Source organism: Paroedura picta, chromosome 2 (assembly GCF_049243985.1).
Source record: "Paroedura picta isolate Pp20150507F chromosome 2, Ppicta_v3.0, whole genome shotgun sequence".
NCBI lineage: Eukaryota > Metazoa > Chordata > Lepidosauria > Squamata > Gekkonidae > Paroedura > Paroedura picta.
This window is the reverse complement of record NC_135370.1, coordinates 157,628,040-157,651,818: the sequence shown is the minus strand read 5'-3', so window position 1 is coordinate 157,651,818 and position 23,779 is coordinate 157,628,040. Positions and strand designations below refer to the sequence as shown.

General features: G+C 42.8%; 1 protein-coding gene across 5 annotated transcripts in view; it reads right to left on the bottom strand.

The window, feature by feature from the left end:
* Positions 1-1,951: 1,951 nt before the first annotated feature.
* Positions 1,952-23,779, bottom strand: part of SPATA7 (spermatogenesis associated 7) — a 67,449-nt gene continuing 45,621 nt past the window's right edge. For 2 of the 5 annotated variants that reach the window (XM_077323419.1, XM_077323423.1), the window contains 8 exons: positions 19,277-19,414; positions 14,799-15,280; positions 12,665-12,743; positions 10,704-10,777; positions 8,658-8,711; positions 4,871-4,948; positions 3,214-3,271; positions 1,952-2,503 (listed from right to left, as the gene is read on the bottom strand). In XM_077323419.1, the coding sequence (XP_077179534.1) occupies positions 2,036-2,503; positions 3,214-3,271; positions 4,871-4,948; positions 8,658-8,711; positions 10,704-10,777; positions 12,665-12,743; positions 14,799-15,280; positions 19,277-19,414 (1,431 nt within the window). In that variant the 3' untranslated portion in view covers positions 1,952-2,035. The remainder of the gene's footprint in view (positions 2,504-3,213; positions 3,272-4,870; positions 4,949-8,657; positions 8,712-10,703; positions 10,778-12,664; positions 12,744-14,798; positions 15,281-19,276; positions 19,415-23,779) is intronic. The other 3 variants (XM_077323420.1, XM_077323422.1, XM_077323421.1) reach the window with 3 other exon arrangements.

The following is a 23,779-nucleotide window of genomic DNA, read 5'->3' as shown; positions in this document are numbered from 1 at the left end:
AACTGCCATGACCGGGGGTGGGGGGGGGGAATCTCCCTCCATGACCGAAATCCCTGCAGGCATGGAAATGTTAGTTTGAATCTAACCCACTGTCAGGGGAACTTTCCTCATCAGTACCAGGACTCCAAGCTGGCCTACCTTGTTATCAGGGGCTGCATGTGCACCCACTTTAGCCAGACAAAAAATTCAGGAGCCACCTTTTTCTACAAATCCATTGTAAGTTGCACTTGGGGGCTTTGAAATAAGAAGGGACTGAGCAGCAGCATCAGGTTCTTCCACAATAGAGATGAGATTACAAATCGCGCTTTGTCTCTGCAGCCTGAATAGGGAAAAAGAGAAAACTGTGTATGAAAATGAGGACCCGAAATTAGTGTTTTGAATGAAAAGTTTTTGTTTGGTTTCCCCATCTGACATGTGTACAGTAACAACAGAGGGCGCTCTTCCACTGCACAATACAGAAATTGGCACTGGACTAAAAGCAATCAGATAAGACAGGCAAGTTTTTTGCAGCAAGGATGACCGCCTTTGGATGAGATTGGAGCCACAAACAGCTGATCCTTCTTCTACCCAGCTGTCAGCAGAGTACGGCAAAACATTTGCCCCGTTTCTGTTACATGGTCAATGACACTCACTGAGATTCCACACCTTGCAATATCCACTTGGGATGCTACATACAACACCACTGCGGATCCTGAAAGGGGACGCATGCCCTTACCCTAAGTGGACAGTGACTGTATTTTGATCTATTCAAGCGGGTAGCCGTGTCGGTCTGAAGCAGCAGAACAAATTGAGAGTCCAGGGGCACCTTTAAGACCAACCAAGTTTCATTCAAGACATGAGCTTTCGTGTGCACGCACGCTTCCTCGGATACAATGTCATGGAATGAAAATAATCAGTTCAGATTTATAGATGGAGTGAGAGGGCAAATTAACTTACAATATAACGAAATTGCCTGGGTACTGGAGATACACAGGAAAAGACAGGAATCAGGATCTCAGGTGAATGCAAACAAATCCTAATTGCTGTCTTCTCCTCTGTGTCTCTGGAACCTGGCAATTTCATTATGCTGTATGTTAATTAGCCCTCTCACTCCATCTACAAGTCTGAACTGGTTATTTTCATTCCATGACACTGTATCTGAAGAAGTGTGCGTGCACAGAAAAGCTCACACCTTGAATAAAAATTGGTTGGTCTTAAAGGTGCCCCTGGACTCTAAATTTGTTCTTTTTTGAACTCTCAGCTGGGAATGATTATTTGTGCAGTAATACACACTTCTCGCCCCTGGGCTCCCGTGGGGGGACTGGGCCCACTCTCCAGTATAACAGGTTTGTATAGTTTTTTGGACTGATCACATACAAAGCAGCAGGCTGTGCTCTTGTATGCAAAGATCTCTCCTGCCCAACAGTTGGTCAGCACTGCTAATTTGTCGGTGAGAGGCAGGAAGTGGGTGCCTGGGATCAAAACACTCCCCCCAATCAGCTGATCTGTGCTCTCATCCTTTTTTGAGCCATGTTTCCGGAGCAGGCGCTGTCTCCATCAAAACAAACCGGGGAATTCCTACAGGCAGACATCTCCCTGCGCCCCATAACAGCAAGTAATCACTGGAGCAGCACAGAGGAAATGCTATGAAGAACTTGATAAACCTGTCGTGTCTTACAACAGTGAAGGCATAGGAATGCGATGACTCTCAGTTTTTGCTACTGCAAATGTTGTATCCATTTATTATAAATAGCTTTATAAATAATCACGCCAGCCTTTATATATATTTAACAATACCCTCTATGCTTTGAGCTTTCAGCAGACATGTCGTTGCATGTAGCTGAGCCTAGTGCAAATTTGCCCCTTGCCCTCTACAGTGTAAGTGCTTCAATCGCTAGTGCCTGATTCATAAGACTAGGACCCAAAGTACGAGCGGTTGCAACAGCATCCAAAACAGGGTGGGGGGGAAAGATGATTCGCTAGCATTTTATTGAATGAGTAATGCCTGAGTTCTTTTCCCTGCTGACTTCTTGGTGCTTTGCTGCTAGTTGTTGGCTCATTCTATGTTGTCGGTGGTGAGGCGAAGGGATTCCGTCATGCTTTCTTGGAGCTTGTCAAGTTCCTGCAAAGACTCGCTGGTTTCAAAGTCAGCGTCGCATGTGGTTGACCCGCGTGTCGGTGGCATGGTGCGCGAGGTGGCCGGGCTTTCTTCCGGCCCTGGGCAAGGGGGCGGGTCCAGCCCTGCACTCAATGAGCCATTTAGCTCCTTGGGAAACTCCTCGTTGTCCTCCGGCTCCTTGAATGCACTGATGCCTGCAGGGGGTCTCGATGGAGCTGCCTCGTTTGCTATTAAATCCATAGCCTTTAAAAACGCCTCACTTTTTTGCCTTGGTGTTTTGTGTGGGGGCTGGGTGGGTTCTGCGAATTCATTCCAAACTGGACCAAACGAACGAAACCTTTCCTTTTTCTCTTGGTTGCAGCCCAGGTCCTCCTTCAGGATCTCCAACAGGTGGCGCATTTTGGTCTAAGGTTTAAAAGAAGAAATGACACCAACAGATGATGTTTAAGAAAGGAAGACTAAAAGACTTTGCTTTCAGAAATGAGCTTAGACTACTAGATAACCCACAGACTAAGAATGCAAGGAATCAAACAGCAGCTTCTTCCAATGGGTTCCTTCAAGAAGGGGGGAAAGCCGAGTGCTTTACTGGTACTGGAATCCAGGTTTATTCTGCTGCCAGTTTGAGTGCAAATCACTGACCCTGAGAGACGAATGGTCTGACTCAGTATAAGGTGGCTCCATGTCTTTGGATATACAATATACTTGCAGATGATACCTTTATTGGGAATTTTTAACAGGTATGTGTGAGAGAGTGAACACTTAATGTACCATTTAGAAAAGTAGGTTCTTAGGCACTTGCGATGAGGTCACTTGAATGTATGATGCTATGCTATACAAAGTAGCAGACCATTTATTAGTCCATCCAGCACAACTTTGTTGACAGACTGACAGCAGCTCTCCTGGAGCCAGGCACAGGTCCTTCCTTGACATGTGATCCCTTCTGTTCATGGGCTCAGGATGGCAGGGCTTGAATGTAGGCCGTTCTCTAGAGGAAGCATGTGGCCTATCACGGAGTCACAGCCCCACCCAGCCCAGCCCCCTTCTTTGAAAGCCTTTGGGAAGCTTTAATTGAATGTATTGTTATCTACTCACTGACTTATACAAACAGGACCAACCTCATTGAGATGATTCTTATTTTGGTCTATATGACGCTCGAACAGCCGTTCCAAAGCCCTAAAAAAAAAGTATTTGGAATGAGGGTGATATGCAGAAAAATCCCCACCCCGGCACCGAAAATGACATGCTAAATTAACTCCAAAATTTCAGCACATTCTCTAAAACTGGGAAAGTCAGTGTGTCATGAGTCAGCTGCAGTCTTTAGACTCCTCAGTGGAGGAGCTAGAAGGCAACCAAGGGGCACAGACAAAGGCTAGGGGAGCTGGAAGACCAGGCTGCCGAATCAGAAGTACCAGCAGAAGCTTCTCTGTCTAGCAGCTGGCCCTGCTCGGAACTAGCTGCTAGTGATCAGGTTGACAGCTCTCCTGATAACTCATCCAAAACAGCTGTGGCTCACTGGGATCAGTGAGGGTGAAGAGAACTGTGTAGAAGGAGTGCCTGGGTGTGGTTAACAAAACAGGGAGAGTTTTCGCAGGATCATCTAGAATCTCTGGTATCAGGTTTATTAGGGGAGAGGAGATCCCTTGTGAGCTTGTGAGCAATGCTGCAGCTGAGGCCAACCTTGCTGGACCCCTTGCCAGACTTCTTGGACATTCTGATCTTGTTTCAGACCACTGACCACCCCTTTTCAGAGCTTGTCTGCCTGCTTGACTGAGCCTCTGGCTTTCTGACCCGGCCTTGCTGACTAATCTTCAAACTCTCTCACTCATTTCAACCATGCTGAATGGCTGCTGAAAGCCAGAACACAGCATGGTATAGTGATGAGAATGGTGGAACAGAATCTGCAAGGCCCAGTTTCGAATCCCTGCTCTGCCATGGAAGCTTACTGGGTGACTATAGGACAGCCACTCTCCCTCAGCCTAGCCAACTTCACAGGATTGGCTTTGTGAGGATAAACATTTTGGTACAAATTTCTACTGTTAAAAATGCTACACGTTGCAAATCATGATGTTTCCGTATACTGCATTATGAAAGTTCCTTGGAAACCACCCTGAGCTGCAAGGGAGGGCGATGTATAAATACAATAAAAACAAACAAACAAATAGACAAACACCGCCCTGAACCATTACAGGAGGGTGGCATGTAAATTAATTAATTAAATAAAATAAATAATATGGATAAAGGGAACATGTTACATTCTGCTCCAAGTTCCCATTTGGAAAGAAAAATGAAATATAAATATACAAATACAATAAATATAAATATAAATAAATAATATCTGTTTGGGTGAAGTTCTCAATCAAGATGCTGGAGGGGGGGGGGAATGAAATTTAGCCCTAGTTTACTAGGCTTTCCTTGACAGTACAGTGGGCTTGGGTCTCATTCCCTCAACATGTAGAGACTTCACTGCATATGGAGAGACTTTGGGCAAATTCATGCTGCTCTTCCATCCAACTGCAGTTGAGTCATGCTGCTGACACAGAGCTTTTGGCCTCTGGATGCCGCTTAGGCAGTTTCAGAGAGGATTAAGAATGAGAAAAGTGAACACCAACGACGTATTGGATTTGGTCCCCAAATCCTGCCCACCATTCTTCTTCCTGCAGCACTGGCAGCACCATGGTGATTATAAATCTCCCCTGATGGTTCCATTTTAGCTGTATAAGGCTATGCATATTGTCACTGCAAGGATTTACAGCTCAACACAAAACCTCCAACCTGTTAGAAAACAATCCAAGTTTCAGGATCTCATCTGTTATGTCCTGGATGAAATTCAGATACAGAAGTTCTTCTTCTCTGCACAGATAACAGGAAAATCTGCTGTCAGTCTCTGAGCAAAGATTTTTAGTGAACTGAAGTAGAGATGTAAACACTGGCCATTAATAGACAAAAACCCAACTTGAACAGACAAATTAGGAACCTAAAGGCTGAGCTGCAGAAAAAGTTTTACATTTACAATACAAATATATATTATAATCAGGTGCACCTGATAAAAATATAAAACACTGATCAAATCTCTGTAATATACTGTATTAACACAATCAACAATAACACTTTTCCTGCTTAACACATGAGAATGCATTTTTGATTGAGAGTTGAGCGATACTGAGATTGGTGCTCTTTTGAATATTATTTCAGAGTATGGACTCCATATCAGGCAACATTTATACAACACATATTAGTCGGAGCATCACCTTATAGATTGTTACCACCCAGCAAGCCTTAATGTTATTTAATTGTATAATAATATATTCCCTGTCATGTAAGAAGATCATAGTCTGACGAAGGGTGCTTGCACTCAAAAGCTCACACCTTGAATAAATCTTTGTTGGTCTTAAAGGTGCTACTGGACTCTGATTTTATTGTGCTACTTCAGACCAACATGGCTACCCATTTGAATTTAATTGTATAAGTGCATTTTAAATTATTTGACCATTGAAGAAGGACCCTTAGAGTCGAAATGCGTCTGGTCTTACTTCCATGTGTTGCTGTTGATTGAGCCTGTGGTAGAGCACGTGTGGCCAGCCCCCCCTCTCTCCCCCAGTTTACCTTCTGATGGCTCTTCCTCATCCCAAGTGCCCAGAAGTGGAATGAAGGAGGAGGAGGATGGGGGAGGAGAAGACCTGCAATTGGCCCTCAGTGGGTGAGTGCCCTCTCCCTACAGGATGCATGTCCTCCACTGATGGCCAATGGGAGTGGGTTTTAACCAGTGTGTCATCTGCACACAAACTGGGTTTTATTAAGGCTACAGATGGATGGTGAGTCTGCTGGGATTTCCCCAACAAGATCTGAGGATCCTAACAGAAGCCCACAAGCACAGATCACTACTGCATTTACCTGAAAGGAAGGTGACCCCTAAATGTGGGACACTCCCCTTATTTTTTATTATTGTACTTAACTGGAACTTGTATGTGAATTGTCTGGCGTGTGCAGTGCAGCCAGGAGGTCCGAGGTCTGGCTGCCAGGTAAAGGATGTTTGGAGGTGACGTGATTTCCTGCCTCTGTGTCATGGCCCCTAGTGTTCCTTGGAGGTCTCCCATCCAAATACTAGCCAGTATTACCTTAGCTTTTGAAATCTGACAGGATCAGGCTTGTCTGAGCTGGCTGAAAACATGAGTTATACACCTTAGCTCAGAGCTTAAGAAATCAAGTGTTGAGGTTTCAGACTCTGACCAGAACCCTGGACAGGGTGGAGGGAAGGGCAAACAATGTATGCCGCTTTGTGGACCATCATGGAAGGAAGGGATAAAAATGAGACAACTAACCATCAGTCTAGGGGACAAAATGCTTTGAATTCTGCCTCCATATCGAAAGAGCTGGTGCCCTCATCCATAGCAATTCAATTTATTGATGTGGTCATTGACCAGTAAGATTCTAACGTATCATAATAAAAATAAGCAAATTAAAAATTTTGGTTAACAGTTTAAAATGACACCACCTCTCTTCTAAGTAAATTCCTTTCACAGCAACATAAATATAAGAACAACTTCATAATTATAAGGACAAATGTAAAATACCCAACGCAACATAAGTATAAAAAAACTAGATCATAACTGTAAGAAGTACATTGTCATTAGCTACTATTCAGGTTGTTTAAAAGTTATTTCCTTTTGCAAGTCACCATGCAGCAATACTTTAATACTGCATGTGAAACCATATTACACCTATCACCCAGTCGATATTTCGACAAGAAATCCTCTGCATAAATTAGGAAACTTTCTAGGGGATTTAAGCATGGAAGGAGAGGCATAATGAACTGTTTTCTCTCTTCCTCATATAAAGTAAAATATGGGAAATTGTCTTCATAGCACAGATGATTCAGGTACCATGGAGTGTTTTATTAAGCATGAATGTCTCTGGAATAACACAAAGCAAAGATTATTATTTTTTTTACCGTTTTACAGTATGTACTGAAATAAAAAAAACAACAACTCAAGTAACAGGAAACTAATTTAATTGCTAATAAGTCTTCACAGTTGCAGCAATATTTAGCAAGCAGAGTCAAAATAATGTAGTACACAAAAACTTAATAGAATTAATCAGCCACCAGTATGCAAATCTGTTAATTTGCTGCTACATTTCCTGGAATAGAAACAAATAATGTCTCTAAAAGGAGATATGTGTGTGTGGTGGGGTGGGGGCATGTGTGCTGAGCATCACAAAAACCTTCAATAGCTCACAAGTACCTCGAATAGTTCTAGCAAGCCCTTCGTTGGATCTAGCATTCATCACTTAGGTTTGGAAAACTACCAGCTACTAAGCATACTGTTCATACAATGTGTTAGTGTTTTAATACTGAGACAGTGAGTTGCCTTCCTTGAGTGTCTTCCAGTCATGCAGTCTACAGCTCAGGTGATTTTTGAGTATGATTTTCTTGTCTGGAAACCAAACATGGAACAAGGTAACAAGTGGCCATTTGCCCCTTAATCTCTGAGGGCAGGCTTCTTACCACTGGCTCCCTGGCTAGTCCTCCAACTGTGGAGCAGGGCTCCCAAACAAGTGGGCACTTTCGGGATCCGGAGAACAGTTAGTGGGGGGCCACCACAAAATGGGTTTTATGTTATTATTTATTTATGTTATTGACAGTCCGCCTTTCTTACTTGGATTACGCAGAGTAAGCCAGTGCAATCAATAGACGAGACATTCAAAAAACATTCAAAAAACAATGCAATAGGATTAAGGTTGTAGAACCAGCCAGAAGTGTAAAAACAGAACTGAAGCAAAACGTAAACATTAACACAGCACACTACATGATATTAGGAAGTTCCAAATCAAGTATTTCCAAATGGATTCTCTCTGAATTCTTCTGGATCCTGAAACCCCTCCTGTCCCACTGAAATCAAATAAAACCAGGACCAGCTCTTTGCTTTGATGAAGAGATATGCTGGACAAGGAATGGGAACCAGGTGTCTGCACTGGGTGGGGTGGGGGTCTTAGAGCTGAATGATTATTTGATAATGTCATCGACTCTTTTCATGTATTATGTGATTGGTTTTTTATAATGATGTTTTGTTTTATTTATTTTATTTAGATTTTTATACCACCCTTCCCTACGGCTCTGGGTGGTTTACAGAAAACATTTCAGAATATTTACATGGAACAGTATCAGTATAACAATATAACAACAATAACATACCAACTAGAACAGCATTTCGGCAACAATAACTTTGACACACCCTTGGTAGGTTCGATGGAGGGGACCTGTAGGGATGGAGGGGACCTGTAGATGTTATGGGTCAGTCAGCCTCAAGCAAATGCCTGGTGGAAGAGCTCCTTTTTGCAGGCCCTGCAGAATTGTGGAAGTTCCGGCAGGGCCCTGATCTCTTCGGGGAGCTCGTTCCAACAGATGGGGGCCAGGACTGAAAAGGCTCTGGCCCTTGTTGAGGTCCGACGTGCCTCTTTACTATTTGTTGTGAACTGTCTTGGGCAATGAGGCAGCATAGCAATCGACTAAACAATTAGCTAAACGGAGAACATTTTTCCTGTAAGCAAAAGTGTTACTTACTCAGCCTGAATTCTTCTCATCATCGGGGACTGTCCAGAACATGGCGACGTTACCCTAAACCATAATGGGGGGCATAGAAATCAGACATAATATTCTATACTGTAAACATATTTGTTTCATATCAGTCTTTTACAGTTTCCCTGAGAGAACTTGGGAATTATAATTTGGTAAAGTGGCTAAGTATTCTGGGATAGCCCTTTCAGAGAACTACATTTCCCAGAGCTCCTTGGGAAGGAGTGGCAAATCTGTCTTACATATGGACCTAGATTATGCTCTGAACAAACACCTGGAGATATTACATTTTATTCTCCTCTTCATCCTCAAAAAGCTCGGTTGTTAGGCTAAGAGAGAGAATCACTACTCCGAAATTGTTTGAAGAATTTCATGTCTAAGTGGGGATTTGAATTTGGGACTTGAAGATCCCTTGGATTTCTTGACTGTTTAAAGACAGCCAAACCATGAAAAGAATTGCTCATGTAAGATCACATATTAGATATTCAAGTTTCTATGTCTCAAAGGCCCAGCGCGGCTGTTTCTTACAGGTTTAGCGTATGAGGCTTTAAGATATCTAGATCAGAAACATCTTATAACGAAGAACTTACGTAACAAAAAGCATTCAGCGTGTTTCACATAATAATGCTATCATGAGAATAACAAGAGGTAATTTGAAAAACTGCTTCCGACAATGCTGCCTTTCAATGCAGAAAAGTACACTGACTTTTATATGATTCTGAATTCACAACACCCCCCATATTCTAGTGGGGAAAACTCCTCAAGTAGGGTTTTGATTCACTGATTTTGCAGGTTGCCTATCACACAGCCTCTTATGTTGCAGAATATGCCTCTCACCACATCTATTTGATTCTGATGCTTTAATGCTCATTGCAAGACGGTGCGTGAAGCGACTGCATAAAGGCCTGCTGTGCCTTCCATAAAGTAAACACGCAAACACACATGCATGCTAGCCTCTGTGCGAAATCCAAGAGGCTTATTGGAAAAAGACACACAATGGTCAGCAAAGTAGGGGAGGGGGAGGGGACAGAGCAGCAAGTTGCCCCAGCTGCACGCAGTAAAAGCTGATAAAAAGCACAACTTTCGAAAAAGAATAAATCTGTATTATTTTAGAATTGATATGCGATATCCCAGCCACATTGGCAAGGGAGCACGTTATACAGGAGAAGGAACGATCAACAAGACTGAAGAGGCTGAAAAACAGGGATTGGCAGTCAGGGGGGAGTCTTTCATGGGCGTGTCCTCCTCTCTGGAAACACAGCAGTTGTGGGACTGGCTTCCATCTTCCTGCCCACACTCCCTTAATGTTCTTGAATGGAGAGAATTCAACCCACTGACATTTTAAGCTTCTCCTTAACCTCAGCACCATTACCTCAGCTATCACCCAACTACCCCGCCATCTTGTGCTCAATCTATTTTTGATCCAAAGACAAAAATCCTCCATGGATTATTTGTGCCAAGAGCGTTCAGTTTCTTTTCCATCTGTTAAGTAAACATCAGCAGCTTATCAGCCAGAATGTTGGATCACCAGAGGCCACATCCGCAAACTGATTTGGTGGTCTGTACAGAGCTGCCAAACCAGAGGGACTGTCAAGGATAAGCTCAGCAACAACACTAGGCCGGGAGACTGTGTTCAGGCTCAAAGTCATGCCAGTGTATAGAGGAGGGAAATAAGAAGTGCTTATGACTACCAAAAAGACAAACCAGAAGATTCAGGATCAAATCAAGCTTGAACTCTTCCTAGAAGCTGAAGTTACTAAACTGAGGCTATTGTACTTTGGTCACATGGCAGCCTTTTAAATACTTGAAGATGGCTATCAAATCCCCTCCCAGTCGTCTCCTCTCCAGTGCAACTACTTTTCTTTCTCAAATTTTATTGGAAGTGTAACCACTTAGACTTAGACTGCACATGAACAGACTTAATATCCCAAAAGGCATCATATGGGCTTCACAGACCAGTTTGGTAATGAGACTATCCTCATCAGCAAGGCAAGGGAGAGGAAACATTAATAGTTTCTTCAGAATTTCATATACCTTGGTGAGGAGAACTGAGGAGGTGTCTTCATTTCTCTACAATTATCTGCTTTGCCAGATGCTGAGTCTTCTACCTGTAAAACAAAAGAGATTTTTTTTCCAAAAAAATCTATTATGGATGAAAAAAGTGGGGAGCAATAAAAGTAGGATAAGGGGGAGACAGTGTGGGAGGATTTGTGTTGTGCTACGTGGCATGGTCCTTCCCCATCCTGCCCATGTTCACTTCTCCTACTAGGCCAACATGATCAGCCAATCACATTTATGCATTTTTCCAGCCTTCAGCATACAAGCTACTCCACATGTGGACACTGTGGCTCTCCAACCGAGCTTGTTCGCCCCACGTGTAATGGTTTTACAAACTTTACCATGTGGAATGATAGACTGCATAAAATGGTACAGATAAGATGGGGGTGGGATGGGGAATTCTTTTTTTTTAATGCTTGTTTTTAATGGTTTGTGTTTATACATGGCCTTCAAATTGTGCTGGAACATCTTAAAAGCCTTTTCAAGCTGAAGGGCGGGAAGCACATTTAAAACTAAAAATAAAGAAAGCAAGAAATAAACTGGTTCTCTTAAAAATATTAAACTCAGTGCTCTGCAGCCAAAAAAGTAAGGTCTACTCAAGTAATACATGCATCTTTCTATGAAAAGAAGACTCTTCCATGGACTTAGGGGAGTGTAACTTCCTTTAGGGTTGAATTGTTAGGACATCCAACACTGAGTTGGATTGTGGCTTCTATTTTTGGCTTTGCATTCTCTGCGCCTTTCACATTAGCTCAGAGACCTCAGATTTAAAGCATCCCCCATCAATGTATCTACCTGTCAGGATTTCTACTGGTTGTGCAGGCTATTTTTTTTAATGTACTTAAAATCCAGAGGTAACTCATCACACCCTGACCCCAAAGACCTAGAGATTTTGGACATGAAAAAATGCTCCAGTTCTGTTTCTTCTGTATGAAAACGTTGCATGCTTCAATCTAATGCTGTTTCATTTACTTATTTGTTTGCTTGTTTATTTATTTCAGTTTTATACTGCCCTCCCTATATGGCTCTGTGCAGTTTACATGGAATGTTATGAGGTACATTAAACATCAAAGGCATAAATAACAATTATTACAAAACACAACTTGAACAGTTTCAACAAGGATGTAAGGTAACAATTACTGTAACTGGTCCAATTGAACAATATCAGTAGGAACAATATTAATGGAACTCCTAGGGAAGTCAGAATCGTGAAGGGGGACCCACAGATTTTGATGGGTCGGGTTAGCCTCAGTCGAATGCCTGGTGGAAGAGCTCCGTTTTGCAGGCCCTGTGGCATTGTGGGAGTTCAGGCAGGGCTCTGATCTCTTCTGGGAGCTTGTTCCATCAGGTGGGGGCCAGGACAGAGAAGGATCTATCTCTTGTTGAAGTCTGACGTGCCTCTTTGGGGCCTGGGATCATTAGCTAGTTGGCATTGGCAGAGCGTAGGACTCTTGGGGAATAGGCAGAGAGATGCTCTCTCAGGTACACTGGGACCAGACCATGTATGGCTTATGGGTTTTTTTAATGGGGCTATTGTTGTGGGATTTTTCTTTTATACTGTAACTCATCACGAGCTGATACACCGAGAATGGCTGGTAAGAAATATAATAAATAATAAAAAATAAAACGGAAAAGGGGGTCTGATTATCCATTTTTGTAGTTGGCCCTGATCCATTTAAAGCCATCATGGTGCAGTGATTAGGATGCTGGACTAAAATCTGGGAGGCTTTGTACTTACTAGGTGACTTTGGCCCAGTCATGTTCTCTCAACTTCATGTAGGTAATTGTGAGGATAAAATGGAGAAGAGATCACTGTAAGCCACTTGGGGTCTCAAGTAGGGAAATGTGAGGTATAAATGAAGATTTAAAAACTCCCAACTACTCTCAGGGAGGGCCTGGTGTAAGTGTCAGGTTGGCTGCAAAACATCTAAACCTACCACTTGAGTTACCTCCTCTATGATCTTCTGAAAGTCAGTCATATCCCTTTTTGCAAATTCTTCAGATTCTAGTTGAAAACTGCAACGATTAAAGAGACAGAAACATCTCACCATCCACAATCCATCAGACCATTTTAACTTCTAGAAAACCTCATGGAGATTCTTACCCTCTTAGATGCCCATAGCAATGCTTGATGTGTCTTTTTCTTTTTCTTTATTTATTTGGATCTTTATACCACCCATTCTTTACAGCTCTTGGGCAGTTTACATGGAACATTATGTAATTTTACATGGAACACTATAATAATTTAATCTATAACATACAAGTTTCAATACAACATCATAACAACCAAGTAACAATTTATAACACAACATAAATAACAACAACACTGGGGAGATCAAATTTGTTCAGTCATGGAAGGGCGTTTGAGGGGGGGGGCAGCAGATGTTGTCAGTCGGTCGGCCTCAAGCAAATGTTTTTCTTTTCCTATTCTTTTTTTTTTGTGCTGCCAGTTTTCTAAAAAAAAATCTAATCCATTTGCTTAGCTATCCCCATATTTGTGTGAAGCCGGCAAGTGCAACACACATGTTGGATAAGGTGACCAGATTTTAACATTAGTAAAGCGGGACACCATTGACCAGGGGGTTGATTAAAATTTGCCAGGTACCCCCAGATGTCCCTCCAAACGTGGGACAATCTGGTCACCTTAATGTTGGAGGGATTTTAATCCTGGTGCAAAGAAGGCATCTCAGGAGTTGGGAGAGACATTCACAAATGAATCCTTCGGAGGCTGTGATGCTTTCAGGACAACAGGCCAGGAAAAGTTCAGAAGTCCCTGACACACAACCAGCCTCCCGCTTGACCTTAAAAGCACTGGAGCCAGAACTCCCGTGCCCCTTCCAATATTTAGAACTGCTAGTGACAGCTTCATGCTGCAGTCATTCAACAACCCATTTGGCTATCCAGAGTTAGCTTTGGAGGATAGGTGAGTGTGTACACCAGAAGTAACCCTACAATAACAAACTCTTCCTATTGATGCATTTAATTGTCTCCAGACACTACTGCAGCGTATCTTCCATTAATATAAATGGAAATGAATAAATATTGGAAGAGTTAATACAGTTTAGATAGAAACTCTGTAAGTAACCATACTCTGTCATAGGCCGCTTGAGTAGTTCAGTGTTCCATAGTTTATGGAGCCTTTCTGACTTCCTCAGGCAGGCTATTCCACAAGGTGGAGGTCACAATGGAGAAGGCACACGAATGGGCAGTTGCTGATTTGGCCCATTTGCATATCCTTACTCCATGTATCATGATTCCTATCATAGCCAGGGGTGTGTGTATGGGGGGGTGTCATAAAGGGACAGCTTGCATCAGCAGAAGAGCGAAGGTAGGATCCAGCCCACTAAGAGTCCGAGGGGGTCTGAAGTTAGCATGCTGGCTTTGGAACCTTGGAGAACTGGAGTCATCCCTGTTTACAAGCTCACAAGGGGATCTTGGCTAAAATTGTGATTTTGACCTACTGGTCAGCTGTACTCAGAAGGAAACTGCAAACGGCAACCTCTCTTCCAACAGGCACAAAGCAAAAACTAATCCAGTTTGACTCCAAAGCGTATGAACACCATAAATATTATGTAATACTCATAATACTAAGATAATTAAACCAGAATTACATTAGGCCTGGTTCTCAAGGGAATATATATGTGTAGCAGGGTAATGGGCCCACTTGTTTGATATAAAGTTCTTATTTAGGTGGACCCAGTTTCATTCCGATAAACCTTGTATTTCACGGAAGATAGGACCTGGATGCTCAAAGAAATATGCATTTGGTATCTGCGGTGCCCGTATTAAATTACAGGGAGAGAGGAATATGGATGCCCCTGGATAGATTCTGATGTTTGGGGTAGTCAACCTGTGGTCTTCCAGATGTTCGTGGACTACAATTCCCATGAGCCCCTGCCAGCATTTGCTGGCAGGGACTCATGGGAATTGTAGTCCATGAACATCTGGAGGACCACAGGTTGACTACCCCTAGTTTCGACCAACCATACAAAATCAGCAATCAGAAGCAGGAGGACTCATATGAAAGGTCACAAAATGGGCTCACTTGCCCTCCTGAAGACGTTTCCTCACCTGCTTAAGTCAGTCTGTGTTTCCGCTTCCACATGCTGTACTGGAACGTCTTTGATTTTCCGTTTGGCTGGGGTATAATATCTGTACTTTGACAGGAAGGATTTGGCATTGGATTTTAAAGTGCGTGGTGTAAATGGCTGCTGGCTGTCAGTAAAATGTTCCGAGTGTCTGTCGAGGAGATCCCCACTCTGAACTTTGGAGTCTACCTTTTGGGCCTTGCGAGGATAGCAGTTCACAATGCTGTCAGAAGAAGAACTGCAGGAAATTCGGGAAGGCAATCTGTGTAGACTTGTGGTACTTATACTTGAGCGCGAGACCGAGATATTGGAGACTTTCGGAGAAGCTTTCCTGGTAGATTTTTCAGTATCAGGGAAGTCCATGATGTGCCTCTCTGGAGTTGGTGAGGAATCCAGCACATACTTCTGTTCATTTGCTGCGTAGGAGAGCCTGCTGTTGCTTTCTGCTTCAATTGATTCCTGGTTCTAAAAAAGCACAAGCAATTACGTCCCGTAATAACACTGCTGTGTCTTCGCATTAAAATATACAATTTAACAAGTAGTAAACAAGCCGTGCTTACGAAAAAATAGTGGTTGACTTTGGACTGATGTGAAAAGGATAATATTAAAGTCAGTTTAAGATATAAAACTGCATGTTGATTTCTATGGTTTAGCCACTGTGATCTGTAGGGGCAAGGATCACAGGATCTTTCCCCCCCCTGCCATTTCTAATCCCAGGAACATTTTTGCCTGGGACTAAGGAATCAGAAATGGCTATGGGGGGAGGGGAGGGCAGGGCAGGGCAGATCCCAGACCATCAGTGGTTTGGGCTGATGGTTTGTGGGATCCAAGCCCGTCTTAATTTTTTTGTAATCAATAAATGCAACATATACAATATGTGGATGCTTTTTGCTACTGTGAATCTGGTTTATATCTACATAATCAATACACCAGAAATGGAAGTTCCATAAATGATCTGGGCTAACATTTACCTAAACTCTTACCTTCAACTGGTTAATTGAACAGGCTTCCCCGAGAGGTGGTGAGTTTCTCTTGGGAAGTTTTTAAGCAGAGGCTGGACAGCCATCGGACAGAAATGATGATTCTATAAACTTGGGCAGATTGCGAGTGAGTGGGAAGGAAGGGTTGTGTCAGTGCCTGGCACTTGTGTCCCTTTCTCACATGCCCAGGGAAATGCCAATTGCCACTTCGGAGATGGAAGGTGAATTTCCTCCAGGTGTGGGGGGGGGGGATCATCTGGGCATGAAATTTGGTCACTGTGGATCGGGGTTGGATAAGATGACCCTGGAGGTCCTTTCCAGCTCCATGATTCAATCTTGGAACCAAGTTCCTAAATCAACATAATGCAAAGATATGCTGGCAAAGTTTGTGATGTGCAGGCATCAATGTTGAGAGTTTTAGAATGGCTCTCCACACATTGCAGTTTTTATCTTTCCTCTGTTTTCTCATGGGTATATCTCAGTGGTATTCACTCCATGTCTTGCTGACAGCCACATCGACCATTACCATCAACCATAATAAGAAGAAGAGTTGGTTCTTATATGCAGCTTTTCTCTACCCGAAGGAGTCTCAAGGGGGCTTACAGACACCACAACAGACACCCTGTGAAGTGGGTGAGGCTGAGAGAGCCCTGATATCACTGCTCGGTCAGAACAGTTTTATCAGTGCGTGGCAAGCCCAAGTTCACCCAGCTGGCTGCATGTGGGGGAGTGCAGAATCGAACCCAGCATGCCAGATTAGAAGTCTGCACTCCTAACCACTGCACTCCTGCACTCCTAACCACTACACCAAACTGGTTCTCGTGGCCACGTGACTAGTTATCTTTGGAGAATGGTGATTTGAAGAGTCATAAGAAATGTCATAGAGCCACACTGGGTTCCAGAGTCACTGAGGATCCCTGATTGGGCTCAACATCCCCTACTCTGACTGGCAGCAGCTTTCCAAGGGCTCAGGCAGAGAATACCTAGTTGTCTGATTTGAACCCTAGACCTGCGAAGATATTGCTAATAGAGTGGGTCAGCAGTCTACACATCTAAACTGAACTGGAACTCTTTTCTCAGTCCCCATCATTAGGGATACCCTGCACATTCAGAGTAATAACATTTCTAAAGTGTCTGAATTCCACTTCAGAGTGCAGATGAAGTCTGACATTGCCAGAAGTAAAAATGAGAAAATTACCATACATTGAAAATTAACATAGCCCAAGAGAGAGCTGAGCTTGGACATTTCTCCACAATATGCTAATATTCTGTTTTCAGGGAACTTTTTTAAAAATAGAAGAGCATTCAAAAATATAGTTCCTCACCCTTCATTGTACATGGTACAGGCCATTCATCGTCTCAGGGCTGAAAAGACATCTGAACCCCCAGAACCTCTGACAGATAGTTACCTAAAAACCCTTCACAGGACCTCTGATAGACCTCACATTTTTAGACACAGAGTTGATGTAATTTTTTTTAAAGCTCTGCATAAAACATTTTTTGAGCACGTACAGTTCAATAGTACTTTATAAGCTTTACTTGCAGGAAGTCTCATGAATGATCATTGCCATCTCTATTAGCAGATGCAGAGAAAGACCTTTCTCTTATTAGCAGTGAAACCTGTTGCATGCTGGAATGCAACAGGCACTAGGTCCTGAGAGGGTGGCAGGGGGGAGGTTTAAAGAGCCAGTAAAGGGCTTTTCCTTTGGTGGGAAATGCCTGCAGGCTCCTTCCCCCCCGCCCCCCGTCCCCGCCCCCCCCCCCGGAACTTGGGTTTATCCATATCTTAGTCCAACACCTGAATCATGATATGACGCTGGCTTTCTTGACCAAGGCTTCCCTCACTACCACCTGCCACAGAGGGACAGGACCTCAAAGGAAGAAAAGTGGCATCTTAAATCTGCTCCCCGAAGTGGGCTGCTTGTTTTTGTTTTGTGACAGGTCTGGACTTGCCTTCTCTGTGGCTGCTCCCAGTTTGTGGAATGGGCTCCCTGGGGAAGGTACCATCCTTACAACATTTTCATAAGGTCATTTTATTTGCCAGAGATTTAATAGAATATAAATTGCAGGGATTTTATTAGGTTGGAAAGTTGAACTGTGGTTTTACTGTTACCTGATGCTTTAAAATATGTATTGTATGCTGCCTTGAGACGCTGGAGAAAGAGGAGATATAAATGTTTTAAGTAAAATAAATAAAATAAAAACCAGTCCAACAACGCAGACTCCACTAATCAAAAAGAATGTCCTCTTTGTCCTTTCCCTCGTACTTCAATCTCCCATGATTCCTCTGGTCTTCAGAATCTCTAATTTAGTTAGATAAAATACAGGTAGCCTGAAAGGCATGCCATCCACATGCAGCTGTAGCAGCTTGGCTTCATCTCAAACGTTATCTACGTTCAATTGCCTTTGAAAGCCCTCATTTTGACCATCTCTTAAAGACTGCCTGGCCTGAGCTGAAACTAGCCTCACATTTTTTCCTCTGATCTCTGGAAACTGTTTCTGAAGTTTTTTTTTTTTAATCGCTAAAGCCCAGAAAAGTAGAACAGAAATTAAATGTAAAATTAGCACATGAGAGTATTAAACCTGCAACCCAATATACATCATGGATGGAATTAGATGTCAGAAAAGAAGCTCAAGGGTCCCAACCTGCAGGAAAAGAGCTGGCAGGTGAGAGCTGTATGACCTTTTCCTGGCCAGCCAATTTTTTCCTTGCTAATTATTGGTTCCCCACCCCCCATCCCCCACCCCCCACCCCAACAGCTTGGCTTCAGGCTCAGAAATAAATGCAGCTGATGAGCAAACAGCCTTAGTTTCAGGGGGTGAGCAGGGGGGAAAACAGTCGGTACAAGAAGGCCTATGCACTTTTCCCTTCTGTAGTTCAGACCTTTAACTGTGGGTCCTCATTCAATTGAACTTACTTCTTAATAAACATCAGAAAGCAGTATGTGGTTGTTGAATTTTATAAAACAGACATTAAAAGAACATAGCCTTGGCAAGAAAAATTATACGGAAAAACAGCCATATTAAAATCAGGGATTTTAAAAAACAAGCCAAAAAAAAAAACACATGAAATTGGAAAATACCACATCTGTAGATTGCTAAAAGTAGGAATTAGGACCATGATTAAAAGAAAACAACAACAGCAACACTCTCCATGGGAAGAAAAAGAAAAGCTTGGTTGGTGGCTGAAATAAGGAAGCAACACATTCAGACATCACGAGAAACTGTGACTTGATCAAATCACCAACTAGTTAACATCTGAATACTGACAAACTGGTATTTCAAACTATGATAGGTAGGAAATTTATAGCTACAATATGTACTGATTATTTGTTTGTTATGCTGCTGAATTAACATACCACAGGTTGTTAAGAAGCATCGCCACTTGTGGTTGCCACGCCACAGGACCAAATGCGTCAGGGGATCATATGGGTGCCCAACCTGATTCACAGTCCTAATACGTATGAACGAGGTAACTTACCTTGACACTGCCCCATTCGGCTCCATAGCACTGTGAGGGAGGGGAGGAAGGGCTTCTCTTTTCCCTTCTGCACCATTTTCGCCATAAGGAACAGGTGAGGGGGCCTGTTTGCCCTTTTTCTGGTTCCATGCGTCCTTCCTAGGGAGCAAGAGAAAGAGCCAAGCTGGGTCTTCCTGCTGCCATTTCTACAGGCAAAAGTGGTGCTAGAAGGAAACTAGAACCCCCTCCTTTCCCCTTGCAGCACTCCAGAGCTGAACAGGGCAACAGCGAACTTTTAAGGCAAGTTGCCTAGTTCATACACGTGACAGTGAGCCAGGTCAGGCACCCATGTCCTGACTCATGTCACAAGTAAGGTCTAATATAGAAGATTTCCTTCGTGGGATAGAGGCAAGGAGCGGATCATTTATTCACAAACCAGAAAGTCTTCCTGAAGCACAACTGATTAACCAGAATTTGTTGCACAAATCACAATTTAAAACTGGGGATCTCCAACAAGTTGCTTGTGAGCTCCTAATGGTTCACTGGCTGATGCAGAGTAGCTCTTGCAAATCCTAGGAGACCCAAAAGGGGAAAAGATCCGCTTTAGGGTTTTAATTTTTTTTAAGGCATTTATTTCATGGGATTTTCCTCTGTGCTGCTTAGCAAACAGCTTTACTTGAAGTGCACTTCCTAGTCCCTGTTCTTATCAAGGTTGATAAGGAGATAACTGACAGGAGCCTCAACACTTCAGGCATACAATCAAGGAATATGGCAATAATTCACAGTCAGGGAATATAATCTCAGGATTCTTGCCTTAACGGATCATAGAATCATAGAGTTGGAAGGGGCCATACAGGCCATCTAGTCCAACCCCCTGCTCAACGCAGGATCAACCCCCAAACCATTCTAAAGCATCCAAGAAAAGTGTGTATCCAACCTTTGCTTGAAGACTGCCGGTGAGGGGGAGCTCACCACCTCCTTAGGCAGCCTATTCCACTGCTGAACTACTCTGTGAAAATTTTTTCCTGATATCTAGCCTATATCGTTGTACTTGAAGTTTAAACCCATTACTGCATGTCCTCTCCTCTGCAGCCAGCAGAAACAGCATCCTGCCCTCCTCCAAGTGACAACCTTTCAAATACTTAATGAGGGCTATCATGTCCCCTCTCAACCTCCTTTTCTCCAGGCTGAACATTCCCAAGTCCCTCAACCTATCTTCATAGGCCTTGGTCCCTTGGCCCCAATGGTCCCTTGGATAATAACTTGTACCTTCTCCTCACCCTTATACATGAAAAAATCCCCGGTTTCCAACATAGATCTTTGCTGACTGCCTTATTATCTGAAAAAATGTGCATATATAGTCTTATACCCAGAATTAAACTGGTCTTAAAGGTGCCGCTGGATTCAAACTTTGTTCTATTATTTCATATCCACGTGGCTACCCACATGAATCTATCTTACACCATTCTCTTAAAAAAAAACAATGAATTCCACTCACCAGAGATAACAATCCTTCTATGGCTCACAATATGTAAGAATGAAAGAGAGATGAGTTTCTTACAACAAGATCAGCTCAAATCATCCACCAAAATCATACATTCTGAGCTGCCAACTTTTATGCAAGGCTTTTAGGCAAAACATTATGTTTTGAGTATAAGACGAACTCTAGTATATCAGATGAAGAGTCCATCTAGTCCAGTAGATGCCCCAAAGGGCCCACAAGTCAAGCATGGAGACAAAACCCTACCCTTTCTGAAGCATCTCAGCATCCACAATTACACTGGCACCAAAACCAGATTCTGTTTAGCTACGATGGCTAATGCAGAGTGATCCAAAACATAGTTACACCCTTCTAAATCCATTGACTCCAGACCGCAAAATATGTAATTCTGTTTAGGATTGCATTTTTCTACGAATATTGAAGACTTCAGTGTGTGTGTGTTGAAGCAAAGGTGGACATAGTATTTTCTGTCTTGCTATCTGTTTGTCAGGCAGTCTGTTGACCTTGCAATGGCTGATTTCAACAGCCACCTGAAAAACAGATTGCCCCAATGAGAAGGCACTAGGAGAGTTGGTGACAACACAAAACTGGGGAGTCAGCACTCTTGAGGACTTTGACTGACTTTGAAATGGAGAAAGTCATTTAAGCTTTGCAGAAAATCCTAAACTGGAAACAAGCCGACACATTTTGTTTCCTTAGGGAATCTTCCTGTGGCTTCTAATCCATATCGAAGTATGAAACCAGATGAAAGATACTCAACTCAACAGCTAACCTTCAACAAAAATGTGTTTATCTTTCACACAGATCCCCACAAGCTGGGGAAGCGCTATTGAATAACCCTGACAGTACAAAACAAACCACTGAACTTCCTTGCTTCGACTCTCTGCTCAGCCTCCCGATACAGTCTTAACAACAAAAAAATTGCAATCTGCACAAATAGGATATTTTTTATTGAACAGAAGAACTTTGTAACACTTGCTTAACCTGATGAATTGCAACAGGCAAAGGGCACAGCTGTCGTTTTGTCAATGTAATTAGGTTGCTTTTCAAATGCCTGCATTACAAAAAAAGAAGTTAAAAGACTGATTCGAGGCTAACTCAAAGTCTAACAGCGTTTGTCATGCTGTTAAACAATGGCACACTTGTGGCTCCCTATTTTAATGCATATTTTAAAATTCCCAATCAAGCAATGATTCAACTTCTCGTGGATCTTTTACCAGAAAGATGGATGAAAGGTCTGTTAACTAGGGTTTTATCAGAAAACAACATCAGATATGAATGAGCCTTCCCATTTATTTCTCACAGAGGTTTGACAACATAAGTTCAGACCCCAAAAGGTCAGCTCTTACATGGAATGCAAATTTCAGGGGAGAGATTCACTCTCCCCCATTCCTAAAAAACTGCTAACCTTGTCATCATCATCATGGTTAAATAAAATTGGAGTCTAAAGACTCCTTTAAGACAGGAGACTGAACTCAGCACAGCTTGATATTTCTGAGGATGCTTCCATCCTTGGGTGGAGATGGATGGGCTAGCAACAGGTCTCCTTTAATTAGTTCTGTTCACAGTTGGGAAAGTGTCTGTCACTAATCACTAACCTTAATGTTTTTATCCCCCTAATGTTTTTAGAATGTTTTTTAGAACCCAAAGATGAACTCTGTTATTCTAACAAGGCATTATTTGTTCTCCATTATCTGCCATATTTGTTGGATATCTTCATGATGCCATTTACTAATTTACTGATCATTTACTCTCTCCTTAAATTTGTACTCTGATGATTCCTATTCCATTGTCTGAGGAAGTGTGCATGCACACAAAAGCTCACACCTTGAATAAACCTTTGTTGGTCTTAAAAGTGCCATTGGACTCAAATTTTGTTCTGCTACTTCAGTCCAATAGGGCTGCTCACCTGAATCTTGTCATGGTTAATCACATCTTCCATCTGTTGTGCAGATGGATCCAGAGGTCCTTATTTGCAGCTCACTGATACATATGAGGATTTTATAGATTAGGGTTCTGGGGTCCCCCCCCCGGGGGGAGGGGGAATACTTATAAATCGGAATTATCTGAAATTTACTATATTACCATCACGTGAACTTGATGTGCCTAAACATGTTTTGATTACACTAAATATCTATTTGAAATAATTGCAATTTACAATTGTAATTGACTGTGCTCTTTCTGTTGCTGAAAATTAGCTGTCTTGTCTTTTCAGCCTGTTATAGATTCTGTATAATGAAAGCCGCAAGATTTCTCTAATCCATGATACTCAGTGGCTCAGGTGCCACAAGTGGCTCTTTGATATGCCACCTGTGGCTTTTCTGAAGACCATTCCCCAGTATGGCACCTGTTCCAGGATTCAGCCAAGTGGGCAAGGACCTTGCCTAGTGAGGGTTCTGGTTGGTTCTCACATTGAAACATGAAGAATGGGTAAACTATGAGTCTCCCTGGGGTGCAGTCATCATGCCAGGGATGGGAGCAAATATGGCTCTTTTGATTGAGTGATGGTACTTGAGAATGTGGTTCTCCATCAGCTGTGGAGTGGGTATCTCTGCTCTAACTCATTATTTCTACGGGTATTGTCTGAAGGTTACCATAAGTGACTGAAGCTCAGCAAGTCTAAGTCAGCTTGGTGTGAGAACCAGCTTGGTGTAGTGGTTAAGAGCAATGGTCTCTAACCTAGAGAATCAGGTCTGATTCCCCGCTCCTCCACATGCACTCAGTTGGGGGATCTTGGGCTACTCACAGTTTTCTCAGAGCTCTCTCAGCCTCACTTACCCCACAGGGCTTCGGTTGTGGAGAGAAGAAGGACAGGCGATTAAAAAACACTTTGAGATTACTGTGGGTAGTAAAAAGCAGGGTACAGAAAACTGCACTTCTTCCTGCAGATCTCCTGGGATCTCTATATATGCCACTCTGATTTCCACGGAAGAAAGTTAGGATGGAAATGCAACAAATAACTAACTGTAAATGAATCTGTTTTTCAAGAAATGGAGGATGCCAAAATACTTTGCAGCTATACC